This window comes from Oncorhynchus mykiss, chromosome 28 (genome assembly GCF_013265735.2).
Source record: "Oncorhynchus mykiss isolate Arlee chromosome 28, USDA_OmykA_1.1, whole genome shotgun sequence".
Classification (NCBI taxonomy): Eukaryota; Metazoa; Chordata; class Actinopteri; order Salmoniformes; family Salmonidae; genus Oncorhynchus; species Oncorhynchus mykiss.
The window spans coordinates 27,416,673-27,441,216 of NC_048592.1; the positions used below are offsets into that span (position 1 = coordinate 27,416,673).

At 46.3% G+C, this 24,544-nt stretch overlaps 1 protein-coding gene across 2 annotated transcripts in view; it reads left to right on the forward strand.

Annotated features, from left to right (window-relative positions):
* The window catches only part of LOC110508821 (chromodomain-helicase-DNA-binding protein 7), a 106,341-nt gene that overhangs the window by 68,569 nt on the left and 13,228 nt on the right, over positions 1–24,544 (forward strand). For both annotated transcript variants that reach the window (XM_036966421.1, XM_036966422.1), the window contains exons 12-29: positions 3,106–3,349; positions 3,961–4,137; positions 4,388–4,630; positions 4,837–5,023; positions 5,630–5,840; positions 6,975–7,170; positions 7,521–7,688; positions 7,941–8,120; positions 8,444–8,554; positions 12,463–12,671; positions 15,861–16,060; positions 16,622–16,784; positions 17,537–17,626; positions 20,425–20,528; positions 22,638–22,767; positions 22,987–23,105; positions 23,388–23,736; positions 24,024–24,232. In XM_036966421.1, coding sequence (XP_036822316.1) covers positions 3,106–3,349; positions 3,961–4,137; positions 4,388–4,630; positions 4,837–5,023; positions 5,630–5,840; positions 6,975–7,170; positions 7,521–7,688; positions 7,941–8,120; positions 8,444–8,554; positions 12,463–12,671; positions 15,861–16,060; positions 16,622–16,784; positions 17,537–17,626; positions 20,425–20,528; positions 22,638–22,767; positions 22,987–23,105; positions 23,388–23,736; positions 24,024–24,232 — 3,290 coding nt within the window. The remainder of the gene's footprint in view (positions 1–3,105; positions 3,350–3,960; positions 4,138–4,387; positions 4,631–4,836; positions 5,024–5,629; positions 5,841–6,974; positions 7,171–7,520; positions 7,689–7,940; positions 8,121–8,443; positions 8,555–12,462; positions 12,672–15,860; positions 16,061–16,621; positions 16,785–17,536; positions 17,627–20,424; positions 20,529–22,637; positions 22,768–22,986; positions 23,106–23,387; positions 23,737–24,023; positions 24,233–24,544) is intronic.

Below are 24,544 nucleotides of genomic sequence, written 5' to 3' on the forward strand. Positions count from 1 at the left end.
TGGTGTTCTTGGGGTTGTACTCATCCTTCTTCTTCCTCCAAACAGGGCGAGTGGAGTTCAGACCAAAAAGCTCTATTTTTGTCTCATCAGACCACATGACCTTCTCCCATTCCTCCTCTGGATCATCCAGATGGTCATTGGCAAACTTCAGACGGGCCTGGACATGCGCTGGCTTGAGCTGGGGGACCTTGCGTGTGCTGCAGGATTTTAATCCATGACGGCATAGTGTGTTACTAATGGTTTTCTTTGAGACTGTGGTCCCAGCTCTCTTCAGGTCATTGACCAGGTCCTGCCGTGTAGTTCTGGGCTGATCCCTCACCTTCCTCATGATCATTGATGCCCCACGAGGTGAGATCTTGCATGGAGCCCCAGACCGAGGGTGATTGACCGTCATCTTGAACTTCTTCCATTTTCTAATAATTGCGCCAACAGTAGTTGACTTCTCACCAAGCCGTTTGCCTATTGTCCTGTAGCCCATCCCAGCCTTGTGCAAGTCTACAATTTTATCCCTGATGTCCTTACACAGCTCTCTGGTCTTGGCCATTGTGGAGAGGTTAGAGTCTGTTTTAGGTGTCTTTTATACAGGTAACGAGTTCAAACAGGTGCAGGTAATGAGTGGAGAACAGGAGGGCTTCTTAAAGAAAAACTAACAGGTCTGTGAGAGCCGGAATTCTTACTGGTTGGTAGGTGATCAAATACTTATGTCATGCAATAAAATGCAAATGAATTACTTAATCATACAATGTGATTTTCTGGATTTTAGATTCCGTCTTTCACAGTTGAAGTGTACCTATGATCAAAATTACAGACCTCTACATGCTTTGTAAGTAAGATACACTGCCGATTTTGCAGGTTATCAAATACTTGTTCTCCCCACTGTATATAACATGTATAGTACCAGTCAAAAGTTTGGACACCTACTCATTCAAGGGTTTTTCTTTATTTTTACAATTTTCTACGTTGTAGAATAATAGTGAAGACATAAACTTTGAAATAACACATATGGAATCATGTAGTAACCAAAAAAGTGTTAAACAAATCAAAATATATTTTAGATTCTTCAAAAGCCACCCTTTGCCTTGATGACAGCTTTGCACACTCTTGTCATTCTCAACCAGCTTCATGAGGAATGCTTGTCCAACAGTCTTAAAGGAGTTCCCACATATGCTGAGCACTTGTTGGCTGCTTTTCCTTCAATCTGCGGTCCAACTCATCCCAAACCATCTCAATTGGTTTGAGGTTGGGTGATTGTGGAGCCCAGGTCATCTGATTAAGTACTCCATCACTCTCCTTCTTGGTCAAATAGGGGTGGCAGGTAGCCTAGTGGTTAGAGCGTTGGGCCAGTAACCCAAAGGTTGCTTGATCAAATCCTCGAGCTGTCATTCTGCCCCTGAACAAGGCTGTTAACCCACTGTTCCTAGGCTGTCATTGTAAATAAGAATTTGTTCTTAACTGCCTTGCCTAGTTAAATAAAAAAATAACCCTCACACAGCTTGTATGTTGGGTCATTGTCCTATTGAAAACAAATGATAGTCCCACTAAGCGCAAACGAGATGGGATGGCGTATTGCTGCAGAATGCTGTTCATAGACATGCTGGTTAATTGTGCCTTGAATTCTTAATAAATCACTGACAGTGTCACCAGCAAAGCATCACAGTGGAAACCACACATGCAGAGATCATCCGTTCACCTACTCTGCGTCTCACAAAGACACTGTGGTTGGAAACAAATATCTGAAATTTGGACAGAGGACAGATTTCCACTGGTCTAATGTCCATTGCCAGTTTTTCTTGGCCCAAGCAAGTCTCTTCTTATTATTGGTGTCCTTTAGTAGTGGTTTCTTTGCAGCAATTTGACCATGAAGGCCTGATTCACACAGTCTCCTCTGAACAGTTGATGTTGAGATGGGTCTGTTACTTGAACTCTGGCGCATTTATTTGGGTTGCAATCTGAGGTGCAGTTAACACTAATGAACTCATGCTCTGCAGCAGAGGTAACTCTGGATCTTCCTGTCCTATGGTGGTCCTCATGAGAGCCAGTTTCATCATAGTGCTTGATGGTTTTTGCGACTGTACTTGAAGAATCTTGAAGTCTTTCGGATTGACTGAGCTTCAAATCTTAAAGTAATGATGGCCTGTCATTTCTCTGCTTATTTGAGCTGTTCTCGCCATATGGACTTTAACCAAATAGGGCTATCTTCTGTATACACAACACAACTGATTGGCTCAAACGCATTAAGAAGGAAAGACATTTAAAAAATGTAGCAAATAGTAAAAAATAAAGAAATACAATGGAATTAATAGGTGTCCAATTTTTTGACTGGTACTGTATATATTATGGAACTATTACATAGTATAATATACAAGATATCTACTGATACTGTATATATTATGGAACTATTACATAGTATAATATACAAGATATCTACTGATACTGTATATATTATGGAACTATTACATAGTATAATATACAAGATATCTACAGACTAAAGTCTGCCTTCATAACCCACAACTACTCAATAACAAGTAGGACCATATATGCTATGTGTTTATCCAACACACTCGCATAGATAATACTGAACCATGTCACCCAGCATGTGTAAATACAATCAACACATCCATGCCCCATATTGTGTCCTCCAACCCATGTGTTGCAGGGACATGTGTGTACCCAATCTGTGCTTTTCTCACACCAATCATTAATGTGTGATCTACCACTGCTGCACACAACACACAAACAGTCAGTCAGTATGATGCAATAGCCACACAGCCAACTTCTTAGTTTGAGTGTCATTGATCTGCCTTTACAGGGTTATCTAACTGTTCATTAGATTACTCACTCACGAATAGAGTGCACAGAGACTTAAGGACACACTAGTGCCAATATAGTGCTCTATCTAGGTCTCTGGTCCTAGGTAGGGCACTACACTGTGAATAGGGTGTAATTTGAGACGCGGACTATCCCTGCTACATCTCATTCATTTGCACTGTTTTCTCTCCTTTCTGCCCTCCTAGGAGACCCATTCACATTACTCACTACTGCTAATACAGTGACTGGTGACTCATTGTTCCCCTTTCATCATGTTCTCTCTTTGTTCCCCTCCAGACGGAACTGCATCCTAGCAGATGAAATGGGCCTGGGCAAGACCATCCAGTCCATCACATTCCTCTATGAGATCTACCTGAAGGGGATCCACGGGCCCTTCCTGGTCATCGCCCCCCTCTCCACCATTCCAAACTGGGAGAGGGAGTTCCGCACCTGGACCGAACTCAACGTGATCGTCTACCACGGCAGCCAGGCCAGCCGCAAGACCATCCAGGCCTACGAAATGAACTACCGCGACGTGCAGGTACGTTGTGAGCGTACTGTAACCATGACTATAACAGTACCATCCACTACAGGCATGACCTGACGTAACATGACCTTAATGCAACGGTTCTATAGCTATGTAACTCCGGCCTGCGAGGCGAACCCAACCACACCATAAACTTACCATTACATAACAAACCATAACCTCACAGGACTCAGGCCTAAGTGACAGACACTCAAGCCTTCCTAGCCACATGGATACAGTATAGTATGGTACAGTTGGTTCTTAACCCTAATCTAGGAATAATCCCACAAGAAGCACCTTAGACAGTCAGGTATTTAACAACATTAATCAGAGCTTCACACTGACTGTACCGACCAAATAATGAGTGACTGAAATGTGACCATAACCTACTCCACTAACCATTTAAATGTGTAAACTTACTCCACCAACCTCATATTGAGCAAATATGTTTTACATTATGTTGAGTCCATTTTGATTCAGTAAATTGACCAAAGGCCAGATTTCCCTGACCAGGGTCCAGAGTTTTCCCGGTTTAAGTTAAGTAGGAAAAACTACTGGCCATACACCATGACGCGCGTCCCTGTGTTCTGACCTCGCTCTCCGTCTTCTCCTCCCTCCATCTTCAGGGTCGTGTGATAAAGGGAGCGTACAAATTCCATGCGGTCATCACCACATTTGAGATGATTCTGACAGACTGTCCGGAGCTGCGCAGCGTCTCGTGGCGCTGTGTGGTCATCGACGAGGCTCACCGCCTCAAGAACAGGAACTGCAAACTGCTGGAGGGTCTTAAGATGATGGACATGGTGAGTTGACATGGAGAGATGTCTAGTTGTTAACTTCTATTTCTCCTGTGTTTTTTTGGAATACTTGCCATTGAACCTGTTGGAAAATAAGCAATAGTTATTGATAAAATGCTCATATTTTATGGACATCAGTTGGACGTTTCCCCCTTCGTCCTCTCCTATCACAGGAGTAATAAAAAACCCATCTATAATGACATACTGGAAGGACCTAAGTATAGTAAAAACCAAGTCCTCCTCTCCCTCTATAAAGGAGCACAAGGTGCTGCTGACCGGGACCCCCCTGCAGAACACGGTGGAGGAGCTCTTCAGTCTGCTCAACTTCCTGGAGCCTGAACGCTTCCCCTCTGAGAACACCTTCATGCAGGAGTTTGGAGACCTCAAGACTGAGGAGCAGGTCCAGAAGCTGCAGGCCATCCTGAAGCCCATGATGCTGCGACGTCTCAAGGAGGACGTGGAGAAGAACCTGGCCCCCAAGGAGGAGACCATCATCGAGGTGTTTGTTTCTGTGTTTGACTTTGTGTCCGTTCCTCATGGTCAAATGATGTAATTTCTCTCCACTGAGTTTACCTAACTGATGTCATTTCTCTCCACTGAGTTTACCTAACTGATGTCATTTCTCTCCACTGAGTTTACCTAACTGATGTCATTTCTCTCCACTGAGTTTACCTAACTGATGTCTTTCCCATCTCCTGTTCTCAGGTGGAGCTGACCAACATCCAGAAGAAGTACTACCGGGCCATCCTGGAGAAGAACTTCTCCTTCCTGTCTAAAGGAGGACCGGGAGGAGGAGGTGGCGCATGGGGAGGCGGAGGTGCACAGGTCCCCAACCTGCTCAACACCATGATGGAGCTGAGGAAGTGCTGCAACCACCCCTACCTCATCAATGGTATGGAACACACACACAAAAGGCGTCCGCATGCTTCCCATCCTGAACAGTTTATGCATATATTATGACACCATTTTGTGACGTTTTGGTCTTCCGCAAAGGTTTTTCCAGCTGTTCGTGCACGCTACATTTGTTCTCGAAGTCTACGTCCCTTCGTTGGTGATTGGTTCTAAGATCTCCTCGACAAACAAGTTTATATGAATGACAGTTGTCTTGAGTAATCTTAGATGAATTCTGACTATTTTGAAGTCTTTGTACTGGCTACGGCATCTCCAATATGGACAAACAGTACCATTGCTGCTTTTATCTCACATTTTTCAAGGGAAGGTCTTTTAAGGGAGTATGTGAACACATTCGTTCAGGTCACCTAGCTGAGTTTAGCTAGGTGCCAGGCTTAACACACACTAACATAGTCCTCACTCAGTCTTTTGGCTTAAAGTGTTTATTTTGGATGCTCTGAGTGTTGAATTTTCTTGGGGGGGGGGGAACAGGACGTGCCCTAACCTCTGTTAGTACTTAGCTTGGGTTGGTTTGTGAACTTGCTGGGTTTAGTCTCACTGCTTTTAATGATTCTGATGCATGGCTGTTTGTTGAATGATGTTCTAGGTGCAGAGGAGAAGATCCTGGACGACTTCCGTGAGAACCACCATGCCGAGATGCCCCAATTCCACCTACAGGCCATGATCCAGGCAGCGGGCAAGCTGGTGCTGATCGATAAGCTGCTGCCCAAGCTGAAGGCCGGGGGACACAGGGTCCTCGTCTTCTCCCAGATGGTGCGCTGCCTGGACATCCTGGAGGACTACCTCATCCAGAAACGGTACGGATCTGACCTTTTACCCCTGAAGATTTGATTCGAAGTACCCCTTTTATGTTCTCTCCCAGATTTTCTTTTCCATTCCACTCTTACCTAACCCAGGGGACTGAAACTGGGGCCCTGTGTGCCAGATGCGGCCTGCAAGCCAATTCTTTTAAAAATATATATATATATATATTTTTTTTAAATGTGTGATTTTGAGAACCCTACCCTAACACGGAACCCAAACTGGCTGCGTGCGTGCGCCATCGTGCGCTATAATGCATACATTTATTTTGTCCCCCTTCACCAAACGCGATCACGACACGCAGGTTAAAATATCAAAACAAATTCTGAACCAATGACATTAATTTGGGGACAGGTCGAAAAGCATTAAACATGTATGGCAATTTAGCTAGTTGGCTTTCACTTGCTAGCTAATTTGTCCTATTTAGCTAGCTTGCTGTTGCTAGCTAATTTGTCCTGGGATATAAACATTGAGTTGTTATTTTACCTGAAATGCACAAGGTCCTCTACTCCGACAGTTAATCCACATATATAAAACGGTCAACCGAATCACTTCTAGTCATCTCTCCTCCTTCCAGGCTTTTTCATCTTTGAACTTATATGGTGATCTTATATGGCATCTACACTTTCATAGTATTACCACGACAACCGGCAACACATTTCGTCTATCAATCACCCATGTGGGTATAACCAATGAGGAGATGGCACGTGGGTACCTGCTTCTATAAACCAATGAGGAGATGGGAGAGGCAGGGCTTGCAGTGCGATCTGCGTCAGAAATAGGAATGACTTCTATTTTAGCCCATGGCAACGCAGACGCTCGTTGGCGCGTGCGAGTATTTGGATGCAATAATTGAATAACATAGATTTCTAAATTTATTTTGCAACGCAGGCGACGTGAGCGGTGTGGTCAGCCTATAATGCTGCTCCATAGATTATTTCTTCTGATGATGGCCGTGTGAGGGGTAATGCATTTGAGCTTCACCATATTTCATACTATATATAAATGTAATGTATTTTACTAGTCATCTGCGTGAGCACATCAATGACAAAGTCTTAAATGTGGGTTGTTTTTTATGATTGTGTTTTATCTGTTGCTAAAGCTGACTATGACTGTCTCCTTCCGACCAGGTACCCGTATGAGCGTATCGATGGCCGTGTGAGGGGTAACCTCCGGCAGGCTGCAATTGACCGTTTCTCTCGTCCGGACTCTGACCGCTTTGTATTCCTGTTGTGTACCCGGGCCGGAGGTCTGGGCATCAACCTGACCGCTGCCGACACCTGCATCATCTTTGACTCTGATTGGAACCCCCAGAATGATTTACAGGTGAGTGGGCTGGGCTTGCAAATAGAGCATTACCACTTTGTTAAATACTCAAGTTGAAAATGCAATTTCTGGAATACTGTGGTCACTACTACACAGGTAAATACCGTGCTACTTCAGTAAACTTTGAAAGAAGACAGTTCTGTTAAGATACAGTAAAGACACATGTTGAAACACAGTACACGGGTTCATAGAAACTCATAAAACAGGAAACAAACAATGTTATCACACCACTGGTACACCACTACATGACTTTGTTTGTTGTTGTCAGTTGGTCTATGCTTTACTCAATCTAAGCAAGTTTTTTATTTTATTATTTTATCTTTCTCACTCTTTTCCTCTCCCTCTCTCAGGCGCAAGCCAGATGCCACAGGATTGGCCAGAGCAAGGCAGTGAAGATCTACAGGCTGATCACCAGGAACTCCTATGAGAGGGAGATGTTTGACAAGGCCAGCCTCAAGCTGGGCCTCGACAAGGCTGTGCTGCAGTCCATGAGTGGCCGAGAAAATGCAGCCAACGGGGTAAGACACACACACACAGTTAACACAGCTCTGACACAGTTAAAAAGTAAGACAAGGCTTGGGGACATGTTAGTATTGTTTTTCAACGTTCTGTGTGCACCCCTGTTGAAAACATCTCTAAAACAGATTGCTCACCTGCCTTTGTGAAGAGAGGTTCTTCTCAACCATACTTAATTGTCTTAATAAAGGTGAACTATTGTTGATATACTGAGCTCAGTAGTCTAAACCATCAAATGTGCTCCACCACCTCAGGTTCCACAGCTGTCTAAGAAGGAGGTGGAGGACCTCCTCCGTAAAGGAGCCTACGGAGCTCTGATGGACGAGGAGGACGAGGGCTCAAAGTTCTGTGAAGAGGACATTGACCAGATCCTCCTGAGACGAACCCAGACCATCACCATTGAGTCCGAGGGCAAGGGGTCCACCTTCGCCAAGGTAGCTTCAATACGCTGTCTCCCATGTGTTCTTAGCACCATTTCTGTAGCGTGGTCAGTAACATCGGAATTGAATTACTATAAGAGATTTCCCATTCAAGTCAATGGGTCTAGGTGTTTTGATGGCCCATTGATGGCCCATTACCAGTAGAGAGCCAGGCTCTTTCAGAATCAAACTGTGCAGTGTCAGTGGGAGCTTGTTCCAGTGGCCAACCCAGCAGCACTTTTTTGAGATCAAAAGTGTAATTGGAAAAGAAAGGTGGAGAAAATGCATTCAGGAGATTCACCGTTGGGACCGTTTCTTCTTTTACCCATACTCCCCAGGCGAGCTTTGTGGCTGCTGGGAACAGGACGGACATTTCCCTGGAGGACCCGGACTTCTGGCAGAAGTGGGCCAAGAAGGCGGAGCTCGACATGGAAGCCATCAATGGACGGGTGAGCTTCGAGAAAATGTATTGTGGGAAATGTAGTGTAACAGGGATGACGTAAGGGGCAAAGACTTGGCTTGGTCAGTATTTGTCTCTCAAGGAATGCAACAACAAAAAAATACTGAGGGTTGAACTGTAACCGGTAGCGTTATCACGATACCAGAATTTTGACTTTGATACCAATACCAGGTTTAATATCACAATATTAGATACCATCAAGATACTCTATTCCAAAATGATACCAAGGCAAAAACAAGAAGGCTAATTAGCCCTAGTCACAGTGGCACTTGTTTCAGACAGATAAACTTAGCTACTGCTCTGTTTAATCGTTAGGTATCTTTTGAGATCAATATCATTACATTTGAATTTTTTTACATCAGTGTTTTTCAGAGACATCCTTGTATGTCTTAATAAATCAATTATAAATGTCCCTTTTTCAGGACCCTGTCTTTCAAAGATGATTCTTAAAAATCCAAATAACTTCACATATCTTCATTGTAAAGTTTAAACACTGTTTCTCATGCTTGTTCAATGAACCATAAACAATTAACGAACATGCACCTGTGGAACAGTCATTTAGACACTAACAGCTTACAGACGGTAGGCAATTAAGGTCACAGTTATGAAAACTTAGGACACTAAAGATGCCTTTCTACTGACTCTGAAAAGCACAAAAAGAAAGATGCCCAGGATCCCTGCTCATCTGCCTGAACGTGCCTTAGGCATGCTGCAAGGAGGCATGAGGACTGCAGATGTGGCCAGGGCAATAAATTGCATTGTGTTACTGTGAGACGCCTGTTGTGTCTTTGCTATGCCGGATTAAGTGAAATGACATGCTTTTCTATAAAATAATTTTTCTGTAATTAATATTACCTGATTGAACTAATCATGTAAATGTAATTAACTAGAAAGTCGGGGTACGACGAAAATAATGTTTATAGAGCTGTTATCTTCCGAATAAACTCTTAGACCTGATAATCTTTTACATCAATAGCGGTCAATTCTTAATCGTCACCTTATTCAGTCTCAACCAAGAATTCTACGACTTCAGATATCTTCACAAACCCTGGCTAACAAGTTGAATCAGCAATACAAAATTTGGTTTAATTATTTATTTACTAAATACCTAACCAATCACACAGTTACACACACACAGGATGGGTCATATATTGATTACTAATTATGTCATAAAAGAAAACGTCCCTGGTGGACAGAACAGGTATGACGGCTGGTTACACAAAGAAAGGTGGTTGGGTTTTGAATGAAAGCACCGGAAGACTTAGGAACAAAGGAATTTGGTCTCTGATCGGACCTTGTGAAGCTATGCTATCGTAAATACAGAATCTTATGCATTCTAAATAACCGCCCATTTGGAAAAGGAAAATGCAAGAAATATCTACTCTGAGCGGTGCTTCAATAGGTTGGTCGTAGATGGAAGGCCATGTTGCCCAACAAAGATCTCCCTTGTCCTTTGAAGAATACAGTGGGGCAAAAAAGTATTCCTTTGTTGCCCGGGCGGTGTGTTTGGGATCATTGTCATGCTGAAAGACCCAGCCACGTTTCATCTTCAATGCCCTTGCTGATGGAAATAGATTTTCACTCAAAATCTCACGATACATGGCCCCATTCATTCTTTCCTTTACACGGATCAGTCGTCCTGGTCCCTTTGCAGAAAAACAGCCCCAAAGCATGATGTTTCCACCCCCATGCTTCACAGTAGGTATGGTGTTCTTTGGATGCAACTCAGCATTCTTTGTCCTCCAAACACGACAAGTTGAGTTTTTACCAAAAAGTTATATTTTGGTTTCATCTGAGCATATGACATTCTCCCAGTCTTCTTCTGGATCATCCAAATGCTCTCTAGCAAACTTCAGACGGGCCTGGACATGTACTGGCTTAAGCAGGGGGACACGTCTGGCACTGCAGGATTTGAGTCCCTGGCGGCGTAGTGTGTTACTGATGGTAGGCTTTGTTACTTTGGTCCCAGCTCTCTGCAGGTCATTCACTAGGTCCCCCCGTGTGGTTCTGGGATTTTTGCTCACCGTTCTTGTGATTATTTTGACCCCACGGGGTGAGATCTTGCGTGGAGCCCCAGATCGAGGGAGATTATCAGTGGTCTTGTATGTCTTCCATTTCCTAATAATTGCTCCCACAGTTGATTTCTTCAAACCAAGCTGCTTCCTATTGTAGATTCAGTCTTCCCAGCCTGGTGCAGGTCTACAATTTTGTTTCTGGTGTCCTTTGACAGCTCTTTGGCCTTGCCCATAGTGGAGTTTGGAGTGTGACTGTTTGAGGTTGTGGACAGGTGTCTTTTATACTGATAACAAGTTCAAACAGGTGCCATTAATACAGGTAATGAGTGGAGGACAGAGGAGCCTCTTAAAGAAGTTACAGATCTGTGAGTCAGAAATATTGCTTCTTTGTAGGTGACCAAATACTTATTTTCCACCATAATTTGCAAATAAATTAATTAAAAATCCTACAATGTGATTTTCGTTTCTCATTTTGTCTGTCATAGTTGAAGTATACCTATGATGGAAATTACAGGCCTCATCTTTTTAAGTGGGAGAACTTGCACAATTGGTGGCTGACTAAATACTTTTTTGCCCCACTATGTCTTGTGGTAGAACGCATACGTTGTCGTACCGTCGTGTGTTTGGTAGAAGAGATACTTTGTCCGTCCTTTCCAAGCCCACGTTTACAGCTGCTGCTGCTCACTCAATGGCTAGGAAGTATCACTTCATTAGTGAATAAAAGTTCAAAGTTCATACCAAGTTGCCATACTTAAAGCTCATGCTGAAGTTTGCTTAGTTCTGTAGTTTGATATTAGCCCTTTTAACGTATGGACCGTCTTCCTCGGGAACACATGTTAATTTCATTAACAGGGGCTTATGTAGTGGGGAGAGAAGGGCGTGTTTCATAGTTTACAACCAATGTCTGTTCACTTGGGCGGGGCCACAGAGTGAACAGAATTTACCTTATGGAAACAATTCTCTCATTTAGAAGCTAAAATTACATTTCATCTTTTCACAAATAGTTTCATATTTAAATGTTTAAATTGCACAACAATTCCATGTGAATCTGATAACTAGAATGTGTAGACTTTCCAGGATACAGTTTGTCATCCTATCATCAGTAATGTCTCAGATGACAACTGATCTGACATCATATTCTTTAAGTACCAACGCATATTTTCAACTGGTTGGATTACCGAAATATGGTTCTGTTCACCACCCTTTTGATGTTACCCAACTCTCTGTTAACAAAGGGCTTTCCAAGAGTCACTCTGTAGACTAGAGAGAGAGGAAAGGGGGGAAAGGTACTGGCCCAACGCTCTTAACCGCTATGGGAATGGTAGAAACCACACCAGCATTTCCCCTCCCTGTAGACGCCACGTTACAATATCGGAGATCAGTGGTATTCTCTCCCTCATAAGCGTTAATTAATTTGTCTTATTACCCCAGGCTAGCCATGTGTGGAGCCCTAATCATAACTGGGCTGCGGTGAGCTAATTTAAAATGGTGGCCGTGGGAATCTCTTTATATTCCTTAATTACCCTGAGTTCCTCCTCTTCAGTGGACCCAGAGGCAGTAAGCAGCTTACGCTGCCTCCGGAGGGGAGCAGAGACATCACTTAGTCAGTCTAAAGCAAGTCCTTTCTCTCCTCTCCTCCACGCCGCTCCCGTACTCGCCCTCCCTCTCCTCAAGGGCCCTGGAGTATAGCACTTAATCCAGCCGCATAAACAGACACGTCAGCTGTTTTTTTATAGCTATATTGAGTTTAGCAGGGAAACTATGCTAATGAGGTAAATAATAAAAACATGCTACCCTTTTTTTTTTGCATTTTAACACTTGGGAGATGGAGGAGAGGGGAAAGTGTGATTGCTTTTTTTGACACGTATTGTTTTTCTCCAAGAACACCCTTGTGATTGACACTCCGAGGGTGCGGAAGCAGACACGCCACTACAGCTCGATGAAGGAGGACGAATTGGCAGAGTTCTCTGAGCTGGAAAGTGACGGCGAGAATGAGAAGCCCTTGACCAAACTCAGGCGACCCCAGGACCGAGCTCACGGGTACCCCCGCAGCGAGTGCTTCAGGGTGGAGAAGAACCTGCTGGTTTATGGGTGAGTGGACATCTCTAACATGTTTGTTAGTCTTTCAGAAAGGTTGACTGTTCTCTAAACCCTGGCCCTTTTGGAAGGGTAACTCTAGATACTAGGGGCGTGCCGAGTAGTCGGACAAAACCGGTATCATAATGGATATAAGCAATTTTCCCGATATATGATCAAGAGGTTTTTTTGTAATTGTCTGTGATCTAAAACTTGTATTTATGGGTGCCAACTTACATCTTTCAATCAAGTGCGAAGTGCTACTTAGTCTAAACTCAACTGGCTAGTTTGTCTGTTTGTAAATAGAAGGGCAGGCTGTACGCTAATCCTGCTGCTTTGATTGCTTTGTGTCCTCGCTTGTTTAATCATTTCACCCAATCACTTCTCTTTCGGTTTGATCATTTAGATTGCTGCTGCCTCCTGCTAGCCAAATACTATGATGGCAAGCTATCAATGTGCATAATATCTAGCAAGCTGTCAATTTGCATAACATCTAACAAGCTATCAATGTGCATAACATCTAACAAGCTATCAATGTGCATAACATCTAACAAGCTATCAATGTGCATAACATCTAACAAGCTATCAATGTGCATAACATCTAACAAGCTGTCAATTTGCATAACATCTAACAAGCTATCAATGTGCATAATATCTAGCAAGCTGTCAATTTGCATAACATCTAACAAGCTATCAATGTGCATAACATCTAACAAGCTATCAATGTGCATAACATCTAACAAGCTATCAATGTGCATAACATCTAACAAGCTATCAATGTGCATAACATCTAACAAGCTGTCAATTTGCATAACATCTAACAAGCTATCAATGTGCATAATATCTAGCAAGCTGTCAATTTGCATAACATCTAACAAGCTATCAATGTGCATAACATCTAACAAGCTATCAATGTGCATAACATCTAACAAGCTATCAATGTGCATAACATCTAACAAGCTATCAATTTGCATAACATCTAACAAGCTATCAATGTGCATAACATCTAACAAGCTATCAATGTGCATAACATCTAACAAGCTGTCAATTTGCATAACATCTAACAAGCTATCAATGTGCATAATATCTAGCAAGCTGTCAATTTGCATAACATCTAACAAGCTATCAATGTGCATAACATCTAACAAGCTATCAATGTGCATAACATCTAACAAGCTATCAATGTGCATAACATCTAACAAGCTATAAATTTGCATAACATCTAACAAGCTATCAATGTGCATAACATCTAACAAGCTGTCAATTTGCATAACATCTAACAAGCTATCAATGTGCATAATATCTAGCAAGCTGTCAATTTGCATAACATCTAACAAGCTATCAATGTGCATAACATCTAACAAGCTATCAATGTGCATAACATCTAACAAGCTATCAATTTGCATAACATCTAACAAGCTATCAATGTGCATAACATCTAACAAGCTATCAATGTGCATAACATCTAACAAGCTATCAATGTGCATAACATCTAACAAGCTATCAATGTGCATAACATCTAACAAGCTATCAATGTGCATAACATCTAACAAGCTATCAATGTGCATAACATCTAACAAGCTATCAATGTGCATAACATCTAGCAAGCTATCAATGTGCATAACATCTAGCAAGCTATCAATGTGCATAACATCTAGCAAGCTATCAATGTGCATAACATCTAGCAAGCTATCAATGTGCATAATATTTAGCAAGCTATCAATGTGCATAACATCTAGCAAGCTATCAATGTGCATAATATTTAGCAAGCTATCAATGTGCATAACATCTAACTAGCGGGGAGAGGGTAGGGAAAATATGAACCGCTGATGCACCTTCTGACCAACTTAGGCATATGAAAACAGTTTATCCGATCACTAGTATCATCCAATCCGACTGTCAATTTATGGATACGATTAAGAGTATGTGCAGGTCGGTACACCTACTACATACCCCTCGTAGACCTGAGCAAATTTAGTAGATGTTTAATGATTTGGTTAACTATCCACTTTGCAGTCTTGACAGACTACTTGGTTTTGCCATAGTGGTAAATTTGGTATGGAGACGTGCCCATTCCAATGTCTACCTCTAGACTCCTGAGACTGCAGGGGGGATGTAAGAAATATGTCAGACACTGCCACAAGCATACCAGAGGGATATTACCATATCTACATCTTCTCGCTCAGGGAGTCCACCTGAGAGATCTCATATCCTGTCTGGTTTATTGGCTGCCAGGTCCTTGAAGTATGATGAGGTCTAGGGATGTGTGCTTACTTCAGTGGCTGAACACATGCTGCGGTGGTCTGGGGGGAAATAATGGTCACAGAGTGCTAATGCTTGTCCACTCACATGTAGGGTCATTTAACTTACACAGCAATCTGAGGCTCCGACACGCATGGGACCATTAAACATGCCTGCATACTTGCACACACACGAGCACAGATCCATCTTGCATGCACTCCTAATATGACCCAACATCCTAGTAGTGAACCAATCACACACACCCGCACAGTGAACCAATCACACACACCCACACTATTAGTCGCCCTGCCCGACTGCCTTCTATAGTGACAGATCACGGCTGGCTGCACGCACCAACGGGATTGGGATTGTTTTTCACAATCCGACCGACTCGACTACTGTCTAGACCACTGGGCTATAGGGCAAATTATAGAGCCATCACGTCTGAGGACTCTTCCCCTCAACTGACGGTGCTGCCATTGACTCCCTCTCTCTATCCCCTTCCCTAACCCAGACCTAGTCTCCGTCGACCCACAAACACAGAGTCAAATTGATTGTACTAGAATTTAGGTGTTGGTGGGTTGCATGCCAACTAGGGTTATCTCACCGTTGTGTAAAAGCATTTAGGGAGAGACGAGTCTTCGGTCGGTTGTCACTTGTTGGTGTTCTACTCTGGGTCACCCGCGGTAGGGAGATGGGATGTCAGTTGAATGTGCAGTCATGAACGAATTGTGTCACGGAATCAGATGGCGGTGTGACATTGGACCGTGGTTGAAGTTCAGAGAGCCAGACATAACACAGCCCCATCCACACCGACCCCCTCCTCTCTTCATTTACTGTAGTGGATAGGGAGGGATGTAACAATATGAAACCTCCCAGCCCGAGACTGTAAATGTCAATCATCAGGATATATGATAATACTCCAGACTAAATTCCCCTCCCTCTCTCTCTCCTCCCTGCTAGGTGGGGTCGCTGGGGAGACATCCTGTCCCGTGGGCGTTTCAAGCGGCCCCTGCAGGAACAAGACGTGGAGACCATCTGCCGCGCCCTGCTGGCCTACTGCCTGCTGCACTACCGTGGCGACGAGAACATCAAGCGCTTCATCTGGGACCTCATCACGCCCTCTGAGGACGGACAGAGCCGCACACTCACCAACCACTCCGGTATGTATCCCTACACACTCCTAACGCAGCACAACTATAGCTTAGCTACAACATAACAAACACACACTTTCCACTCAGTAACACCCTGATGAACTGCTCCGCAAGGCCTTCCCAATAACCACTTGTAGGAGTAGAGTGAATAAACATCCATTGAATTCCATAGGATTTTTCACAGTCCCACCACTTAAGTCCCTCCCTCACTCAAGCCCCCTTCCCCACAACTCTTGACCTGACCTTTCTCTAACATTGTGGCGGTCTGGTTCCAACTGGTTCAGATTCTGAACTTCCTTGTCTTGTTTGACCTTAATCCTCATTGGTTTCACTCAGAAGCCAACGCTAGATTCTGATTGGTTAAAAAAAACTCCAATTGGCTCAATTAGTTGCTATTGTTTTCAATGATAGTTTGCAAATAGCCATTTCAAATTGTTTAAATAAATAATCAAGTCTTTGCTGATAATAGGCTTGTCCAACCCAAGTCTCTTGTTTAAAGAGATGTCATCTGAATTTGACATTTTGAACCTGTGAGTCTGCCCATTGTAATACTCCCCCCTCTAATTGTAGGTCTGTCTACTCCAGTACCGCGGGGTCGTAAGGGGAAGAAAGGGAAACCAGCCCCCCCTGCCCCTCCCCAGCTCCCCAGGGCAGAGTGGCTGGCCAGCTGTAACCCTGACCTGCTACTGCAGGAGGACAGCTACAAGAGACACCTCAAACACCACTGTAACAAGTAAGTCACAACTGACCTTTAACCCCAAATTCTGACCTCTAACCCCAACACTGTCGTTCAAATGCCACAAGAAGAAGTGAGCCTTTTGTCAGCCCTTTGACCTCGAACCTCAAACCAAACACAAAACACCCAGTTTCCACACATGGAGGTTTCATTTAGAACACAGTCCCCAGTAATCCTATTTCCCATGAGCTGCTAGTGACAAACACCAACACACTTTTCACTTCAGTCTTTTGTTTAGTTCTAGGCAGTGTCCTATTTACTCCTCCTTCCTTGGCCACAACTCTTCTCCTCTCCGCTCTTCTTCTTTCTACTCTGCTGTTGTTGGGGAGATTTTGCGATGGCCAGGTTTTTGGGGCCGAGGCTGGCGCCAGGCCAGGTGCCAGGCAGACCTGTTGGATGTGGGTGAAAGGCGGCACACACAGGGGTGATTATGTGGTGCCATCTGTCAGGCGCGGAGGCTGGTGCGCAGCGTGGCTAATCAGGCCTGGCAGCATGATGGATGGGCAGGGGTTCGTGCCAAAGAGCCACTACTGTCGCTCTACCCAGCTACTGCTGCTGGCACACGTGCACGGACCAGAGTTTAAAAACTCACTTTCTTTTTTTTACCCTCCCCCTCTCTCCGTATCATTTTCTTTCTCCCTCCAATCTCTCTATATATATCTCCCCCCCTTTTCTCTCTTTCCCCTCTCCTCTCTTTCCCCTCTCTCTCTTTCCCCTCTCTCTCTTTCCCCTCTCTCTCCCTCCCACAGAGTTCTCCTGAGGGTCCGTATGCTCTACTATCTGCGACAGGAAGTCATCGGTGACCACGCCGACAGGATCCTAGAGGGAACAGACTCAAGGTTGGCATCCATGCTCCTTCATCTCTCCAACACACCCAAGCCCCTGCCTGCTTGATCTTCCCTCTCTCCCTCTTCCATCCCCGAGTTCCGCCCCTCACCCAGATGTGCATGCATGTATAATGCAGAAACGTGTGCTCCGTATTGATGGCATCTGAGGCTCTTCGCTGAATAAAATGCTGTTATTGTGTGTGCATGCATATGTGCGCCAGTTAGTGTGTTATCGCGCATATACACTATATATACAAAAGTATGTGGACACCCCTTCAAATTAGTGGTGGATTTGGTTGTTTCAGCCACACCCATTGCTGACACGTGTATAAAATGAAGCACATAGCCATGAAATCTCCATAGACAAACATTGGCATTAGAATGGCCTTACTGAAGAGCTCAATGACTTTCAACGTGGCACCGTCATAGGATGCCACCTTTTCAATTAGTCAGTTTGTCAAATTTCTGGCCTGCTAGAGCTGTTATTGTGTAGTTGAAACGTCTAGGAGCAACAACAGCTCAGACGTGAAGTTGGTAGGCCACAGAAGCTCACAGAACGGGACCACTGAGGGCTGAAGCACGCAGCGCGCGAAAATATACTTTCCTCAGTTGCAACACTCTCTACTGAGTTCCAAACTGCCTCTGGAAGCAACGTCAGCACAATAACTGTTCCTCGGGAGTTTCAAGAAATGGTTTTCCATGGCTGAGCAAACACACACAAGCCTAAGATCACGCACAATGCCAAGTGTCGGCTGGAGTGCTGTAAATCGCGTCGCCATTGGACTCTGGAGCAGTAGAAACACGTTCTCTGGAGTGATTCACCATCTGGATTCACCATCTGGCAGTCTGACAGATGAATCTGGGGTTGGTGGATTCCAGGAGAACGCTACCTACCTGAATGCATAGTGCCAACTTTAAAGTTTGTTGGAGCAGGAATAATGGTCTGGAGCTGTTTTTCATGGTTTGGGCCCCTTAGTTCCAGTGAAGGGAAATCTTAATTCTACAGCATTCAATGACATTCTAGACGATTCTGTGCTTCCAACTTTGTGGCAACAGTTTGGGGAAGGCCCCTTCTTGTTTCAGCATGACAATGCCCTCGTGCACAAAGCGAGGTCCATACAGAAATGGTTTGTCAAGATCGTGTGGAAGAACTTGACTGGCCGGCACAGAGCCAGGCCTGATCGCCCAACATCAGTGCCCAACCTCACTAATGCTTGTGGCTGAATGGATGTAAGTCCCTGCATAAATATTCCAACATCTAGTGGAAAGCCTTCACAGAAGAGAGAAGGCTGTTATAGCAGCAAAGTGATGATGATTTTGGAATGAGATGTTCAACGAGCAGGTGTCCACATACCTTTGGTCATGTGTGTATGTGCCAGCTAGTTAGTGACGAAGAGTGTGTGTCTGGGTACGCCTATAAATGTGCTACTTGATGGTGTGTGTGTGCATGTGCCAGCCAGCATGTCTGTATTGCGGGCATCAGGACAGTAGTCTGGTACTGGTGATGGTGGTCGGGTGGCGGTCTGGACGGTGGTCTGGTGGCGGTCTGGACGGTGGTCTGGTGGCGGTCTGGACGGTGGTCTGGTGGCGGGGACGGTGGTCTGGTGGCGGGGACGGTGGTCGGGTGGCGGGGACGGTGGTCGGGTGGCGGGGACGGTGGTCGGGTGGCGGGGACGGTGGTCGGGTGGCGGGGACGGTGGTCGGGTGGCGGGGACGGTGGTCGGGTGGCGGGGACGGTGGTCGGGTGGCGGGGACGGTGGTGGGGACGGTGGTCTGGTGGTGGGGACGGTGGTCGGGTGGCGGGGACGGTGGTCTGGTGGCGGGGACGGTGGTCTGGTGGCGGGGACGGTGGTCTGGTGGCGGGGACGGTGGTCTGGTGGCGGGGACGGTGGTCTGGTGGTGGTGGCGGGGACGGTGGTCTGGTGGTGGGGACGGTGGCGGGGACGGTGGTCGGGTGGCGGGGACGGTGGTCTGGTGGCGGGGACGGTGGTCTGGTGGCGGGGACGGTGGTCTGGTGGCGGGGACGGTGGTCTGGTGGCGGGGACGGTGGTCGGGTGGCGGGGACGGTGGTCGGGTGGCGGGGACGGTGGTCGGGTGGCGGGGACGGTGGTGGGGACGGTGGTCTGGTGGCGGGGACGGTGGTCTGGTGGCGGGGACGGTGGTCTGGTGGCGGGGACGGTGGTCTGGTGGCGGGGACGGTGGTCTGGTGGCGGGGACGGTGGTCTGGTGGCGGGGACGGTGGTCTGGTGGCGGTGGCGGGGACGGTGGTCTGGTGGTGGGTACGGTGGCGGGGACGGTGGTCGGGTGGCGGGGACGGTGGTCTGGTGGCGGGGACGGTGGTCTGGTGGCGGGGACGGTGGTCGGGTGGTGGGGACGGTGGCGGGGAAGGTGGTCTGGTGGCAGGGACGGTGGTGGGGACGGTGGTCTGGTGGCGGGGACGGTGGTCGGGTGGTGGGGACGGTGGTGGGGACAGCCTCTTCTGCCTATGTCTCTTTCCAGATGGCCTGCTTCCCAAATGGCACCCTTTTCCATATATAGTGCACTACTTTTGGCTCTGGTCAAGGCGCAATGTTGTGAATAGGGTACCATTTGGCCTCTGTCGAGATGTTCCAGAGTTGGCTAATGACCATATTTCCTCCAGACCCCTGGAGATGGGGCCCATTACAGACACACATCAGATTAAATGATTGTGTGTTGATTTTAGACCATTTTAATCCGTTTTCCTCTCCGCCTGTCTCTCCGCCTGTCTCTCCGCCTGTCCCTCGGTCTGTCTTTTTCTCTCTCTCTCTCTCCTTGGTTTGAGCCCACAGTGAAATGGATATCTGGATCCCTCAGCCTTTCCACGCCGAGGTGCCCGCCGATTGGTGGGACAGCGAGGCAGACAAATCGCTGCTCATCGGTGTCTTCAAACACGGTAAGCCCAACCCCTCCGCTTCACACGCACAACCCTGGCTTTTTCAGCTTGATTGGTGTTCCCATAGCGACCGCGGAGCACAGCTGGCTCAGTGAGATGTCAGGAGATTGATTGGTGGCCATGTCCAGCCGCCCGAGAAGAGGCTGTCGGTGTGTGGACGTGTGGTACTTCATGGTTAGACAGTGTTCTGTCCACCACAGTTGGTTGACGCACGTCTGTTTGATCTCTTCTAGCTATGAGTTAGCTGGTTTACATTGGACCATTTTAATTGTATTACAGTGCCAAACAAGATTACAAGCTAGAATTGTAATGATTTAATAGTGGTAATTATATTGATGGTGATTAATATTCATTTGGGATAATTGTCATTATTCTCTGTAATTGCCACCCTGTGCCTCAGCCCTGACAAGCATACACACACACACACACACACACACACACACACACACACACACACACACACACATCTGTCTCAAACACACATGGATACAATAGAGCTAGCCTATAGTTAATCATAATCCTCATTCACTTGGGAGGCCTGGGGAGGATGCTGCTCTCTGCCTCACACACCCTACACGCACACAACGTACAAACACACACACTGTCTCACACAACACTCACGCACACTCTCCAGGACTGCAAGAGGGAAGAGTGATGGCCTATAAAAGCCCCTCATGATTAGCGCTTGGCTCGGGGCACAGCGGCGGTTAGGAACAATGTGTCACCGCATAAATCCTAATTGAAATGTGATGTTCTGCGGGGGCTTTGGGGAGGGGGGGGCTGATGGTCTGGTCTGCTCACTGTCACGGTTGTCCAACCTGTGCCTCTCTCCCTCCCTCCTCCCACCCGCCGTGCTTAGTCGGATCTGCAGGCTCTTATCTGTTCTGCTTGGACGACTTCAACGGGCATCTCTCTCGTTCGCTGGCACACTTGGGCAAATGCGCACACACACTTAGACACAGATTTTCTTGTCCACACACCCACTGACACAACCAGTCAGACACACACTCCAACAGGCGCTGCCCTCTGTCTGCATCTGGACCCTGGGGTCATGCTTTCTGTTTTTCTCTCCTCTTCAGCTGCATTTCATACGGATGGCAGTTGTTTTTATTCTGATTGAACTTCATAATGGTTTAGTTTTATCTCTGTATGCAAGTGGATCCTTCTGGCGTGGTATTGCATTTCGTTATCTTTCATGATTGATGCTACGGTGTCTTTCGTGACTGACGGCTAGGTGTGTGTAGCCTATATAGTTTCAATGTGAATTGTCATTCAAACTGGACTTAGTTCTAGGCCTTGTTAGGTAGGTTCCCAGTCATAATAATTCAATCTCTCACCCACTTCCTCTCTCCTCCTCCCCCGATGTGAAAAGTAGAACTCAGTAATTCAATCACTGTCTTACCCATTTTCTGTGTTCCTGTCTGTCTGTGTTCCTGTCTGTCTGTGTTCCTGTCTGTCTGTGTTCCTGTCTGTCTGTGTTCCTGTCTGTCTGTGTTCCTGTCTGTCTGTCTTCCTGTCTGTCTGTCTGTCTTCCTGTCTGTCTGTCTGTCTTCCTGTCTGTCTGTCTGTCTTCCTGTCTGTCTGTCTGTCTTCCTGTCTGTCTGTCTGTCTTCCTGTCTGTCTTCCTGTCTTCCTGTCTTCCTGTCTGTCTGTCTGTCTGTCTGTCTGTCTGTCTGTCTGTCTGTCTGTCTGTCTGTCTGTCTGTCTTCCTGTCTGTCTGTCTGTCTTCCTGTCTGTCTGTCTGTCTTCCTGTCTGTCTGTCTGTCTTCCTGTCTGTCTGTCTGTCTTCCTGTCTGTCTGTCTGTCTGTCTGTCTGTCTGTCTGTCTGTCTTCCTGTCTGTCTGTCTGTCTGTCTTCCTGTCTGTCTGTCTGTCTGTCTTCCTGTCTGTCTGTCTGTCTGTCTTCCTGTCTGTCTGTCTGTCTGTCTTCCTGTCTGTCTGTCTGTCTGTCTTCCTGTCTGTCTGTCTGTCTGTCTTCCTGTCTGTCTGTCTGTCTGTCTTCCTGTCTGTCTGTCTGTCTGTCTTCCTGTCTGTCTGTCTGTCTGTCTTCCTGTCTGTCTGTCTGTCTTCCTGTCTGTCTGTCTGTCTGTCTTCCTGTCTGTCTATCCAGGCTATGAGAAGTATAACTCGATGCGTGCCGACCCTGCGCTGTGTTTCTTGGAGCGGGTGGGCATGCCCGACGCCAAGGCCATCGCTGCAGAGCAGAGGGGGGCGGACATGATGGCAGATGGTCCGGAGGGGTAAGACACTCAGCCAATATTCACCACCACCACATTTTCCCTCCTCTTTTCCACCTCCTGTCTCTCTCCATTTGTTCATCTTTTCTCTCACCACCTTTTTTTCCTTTTCATTCCAACCTCCCATCTCCCCATATTCTTTCCCGTGTTCCCCTCTTTTCCCTGCTCCTTTGTTTCATTCTGTTTCTCTTTCGTTCCATCCCTGTTTTTTTGTGTGTACAGAGAGGATGAAGACCCCGAGTACAAGCCTCTCCGCATGACCTTTAAAGATGAGATGGAGGACTTTGCGAACTCACCCCTGGATGACAAAGACGAGACTGTGGACATTGAGAGTGGTGAATGTAAGTGAGTGACTGGGCTTGTCTAGCTTTGTCATATATTACAAAACACCATTTGGGATAAGTGGAATAAAAAGGTTGAAAATGACATTTGCTAGCAATCTGTTACAAATCAGAGGATCATTTACCCTTCATCAGTCCATCATTTAAGTGATTTATTTTAAACATTTATATTTTGTATCAAACCACCAATGTGCACATCCAAAGAAACCAAAGTTGCTCTTCAGAATCATTTCAACAGTATGCAGACTCATTTAGTAGTTCTAATATTCCTCCTCCTCCCAGCTAAACCAGGTGAGAATATAGCAGGCAGCAGAGGGGCGGGTCGTCTGTACTGGCCGGCGGCCTCGGCCCTCACCGCTAGACTCCGCCGCCTCATCACGGCCTACCAGCGCACGCACAAGAGGGAGCAGCTCCGCCAGGAAGCCATGGCCCGGCCCGACGGACGCCGCCGCCGCCGGCCCCGAGAACATCTCTTCTCCATGGTCACAGACGGAGGAGGGGCCTACGTGCAGGAGGACGGAGCCTTCATGGCAGAGGGAAGTCCTTATATGGCCAAGGGCGGAGCTTTTATACCTGAGGCGACGGTGCTCCCGGCGGAAGGAGGGGCCGCCTTCAAAGAGAGGCGTCAGAGGTATAAATCTCTGATGACTGATGCTGTACAAGATAAACCATATTAACAGTTTATGATGACTTGTGTATAATAAACAGTAGAATTTGTTAGCCTGCTGTATAGAAGGCATTAGAACTACAAGAAGCTCTCCAATATCAACTGTTCCTGTATGATCGTTTGAGAAGACCTACTTCTAACTGTACTACAGTACCCACAATGTTCCAGTCTCCTTATCAATACACTATTCATGCATTGCTTTTCGTCCCATTGGTTGTTGGATTAACCCTTTCCTTGTCTTGTTCCCTGAGGTGGACCAGGCGTGAGGAATCAGACTTCTACCGGGTTGTGTCCACGTTTGGTGTGATCTATGACACGGACCGCCAGCTCTTTGACTGGACCCAGTTCAGGGCCTTCGCCCGGCTGGACAAGAAGAGTGACGAGAGCCTGGAGAAATACTACTTCTCCTTCGTGGCCATGTGCAAGCGGGTGTGTCGCATGCAGGTCAAGGCCAACACAGGTAAGGGCACTCAATGATCTAGTTCTGTTGTCTCCGACCACAACAACCCTCACTCATAGTTAAATATGCTTGCGCTTAAGCAAAGGACTTTTCCCTGAAAAGACATAACTCTTCCTTTATCCCCATCTCTCTCTCCCTCTCCCCACCCCCCTCCCACCCTCCTTCCTCCTTATCTACCCCACCCTCTTACTCCTATCTACCCCACCCTCTTACTCCTATCTACCCCTCCCTCCTTCTTCCCTTCCACCCTCTTACTCCTTATCTACCCCCACCCTCTTACTCCTTATCTACCCCCACCCTCCTTCCTCCCTC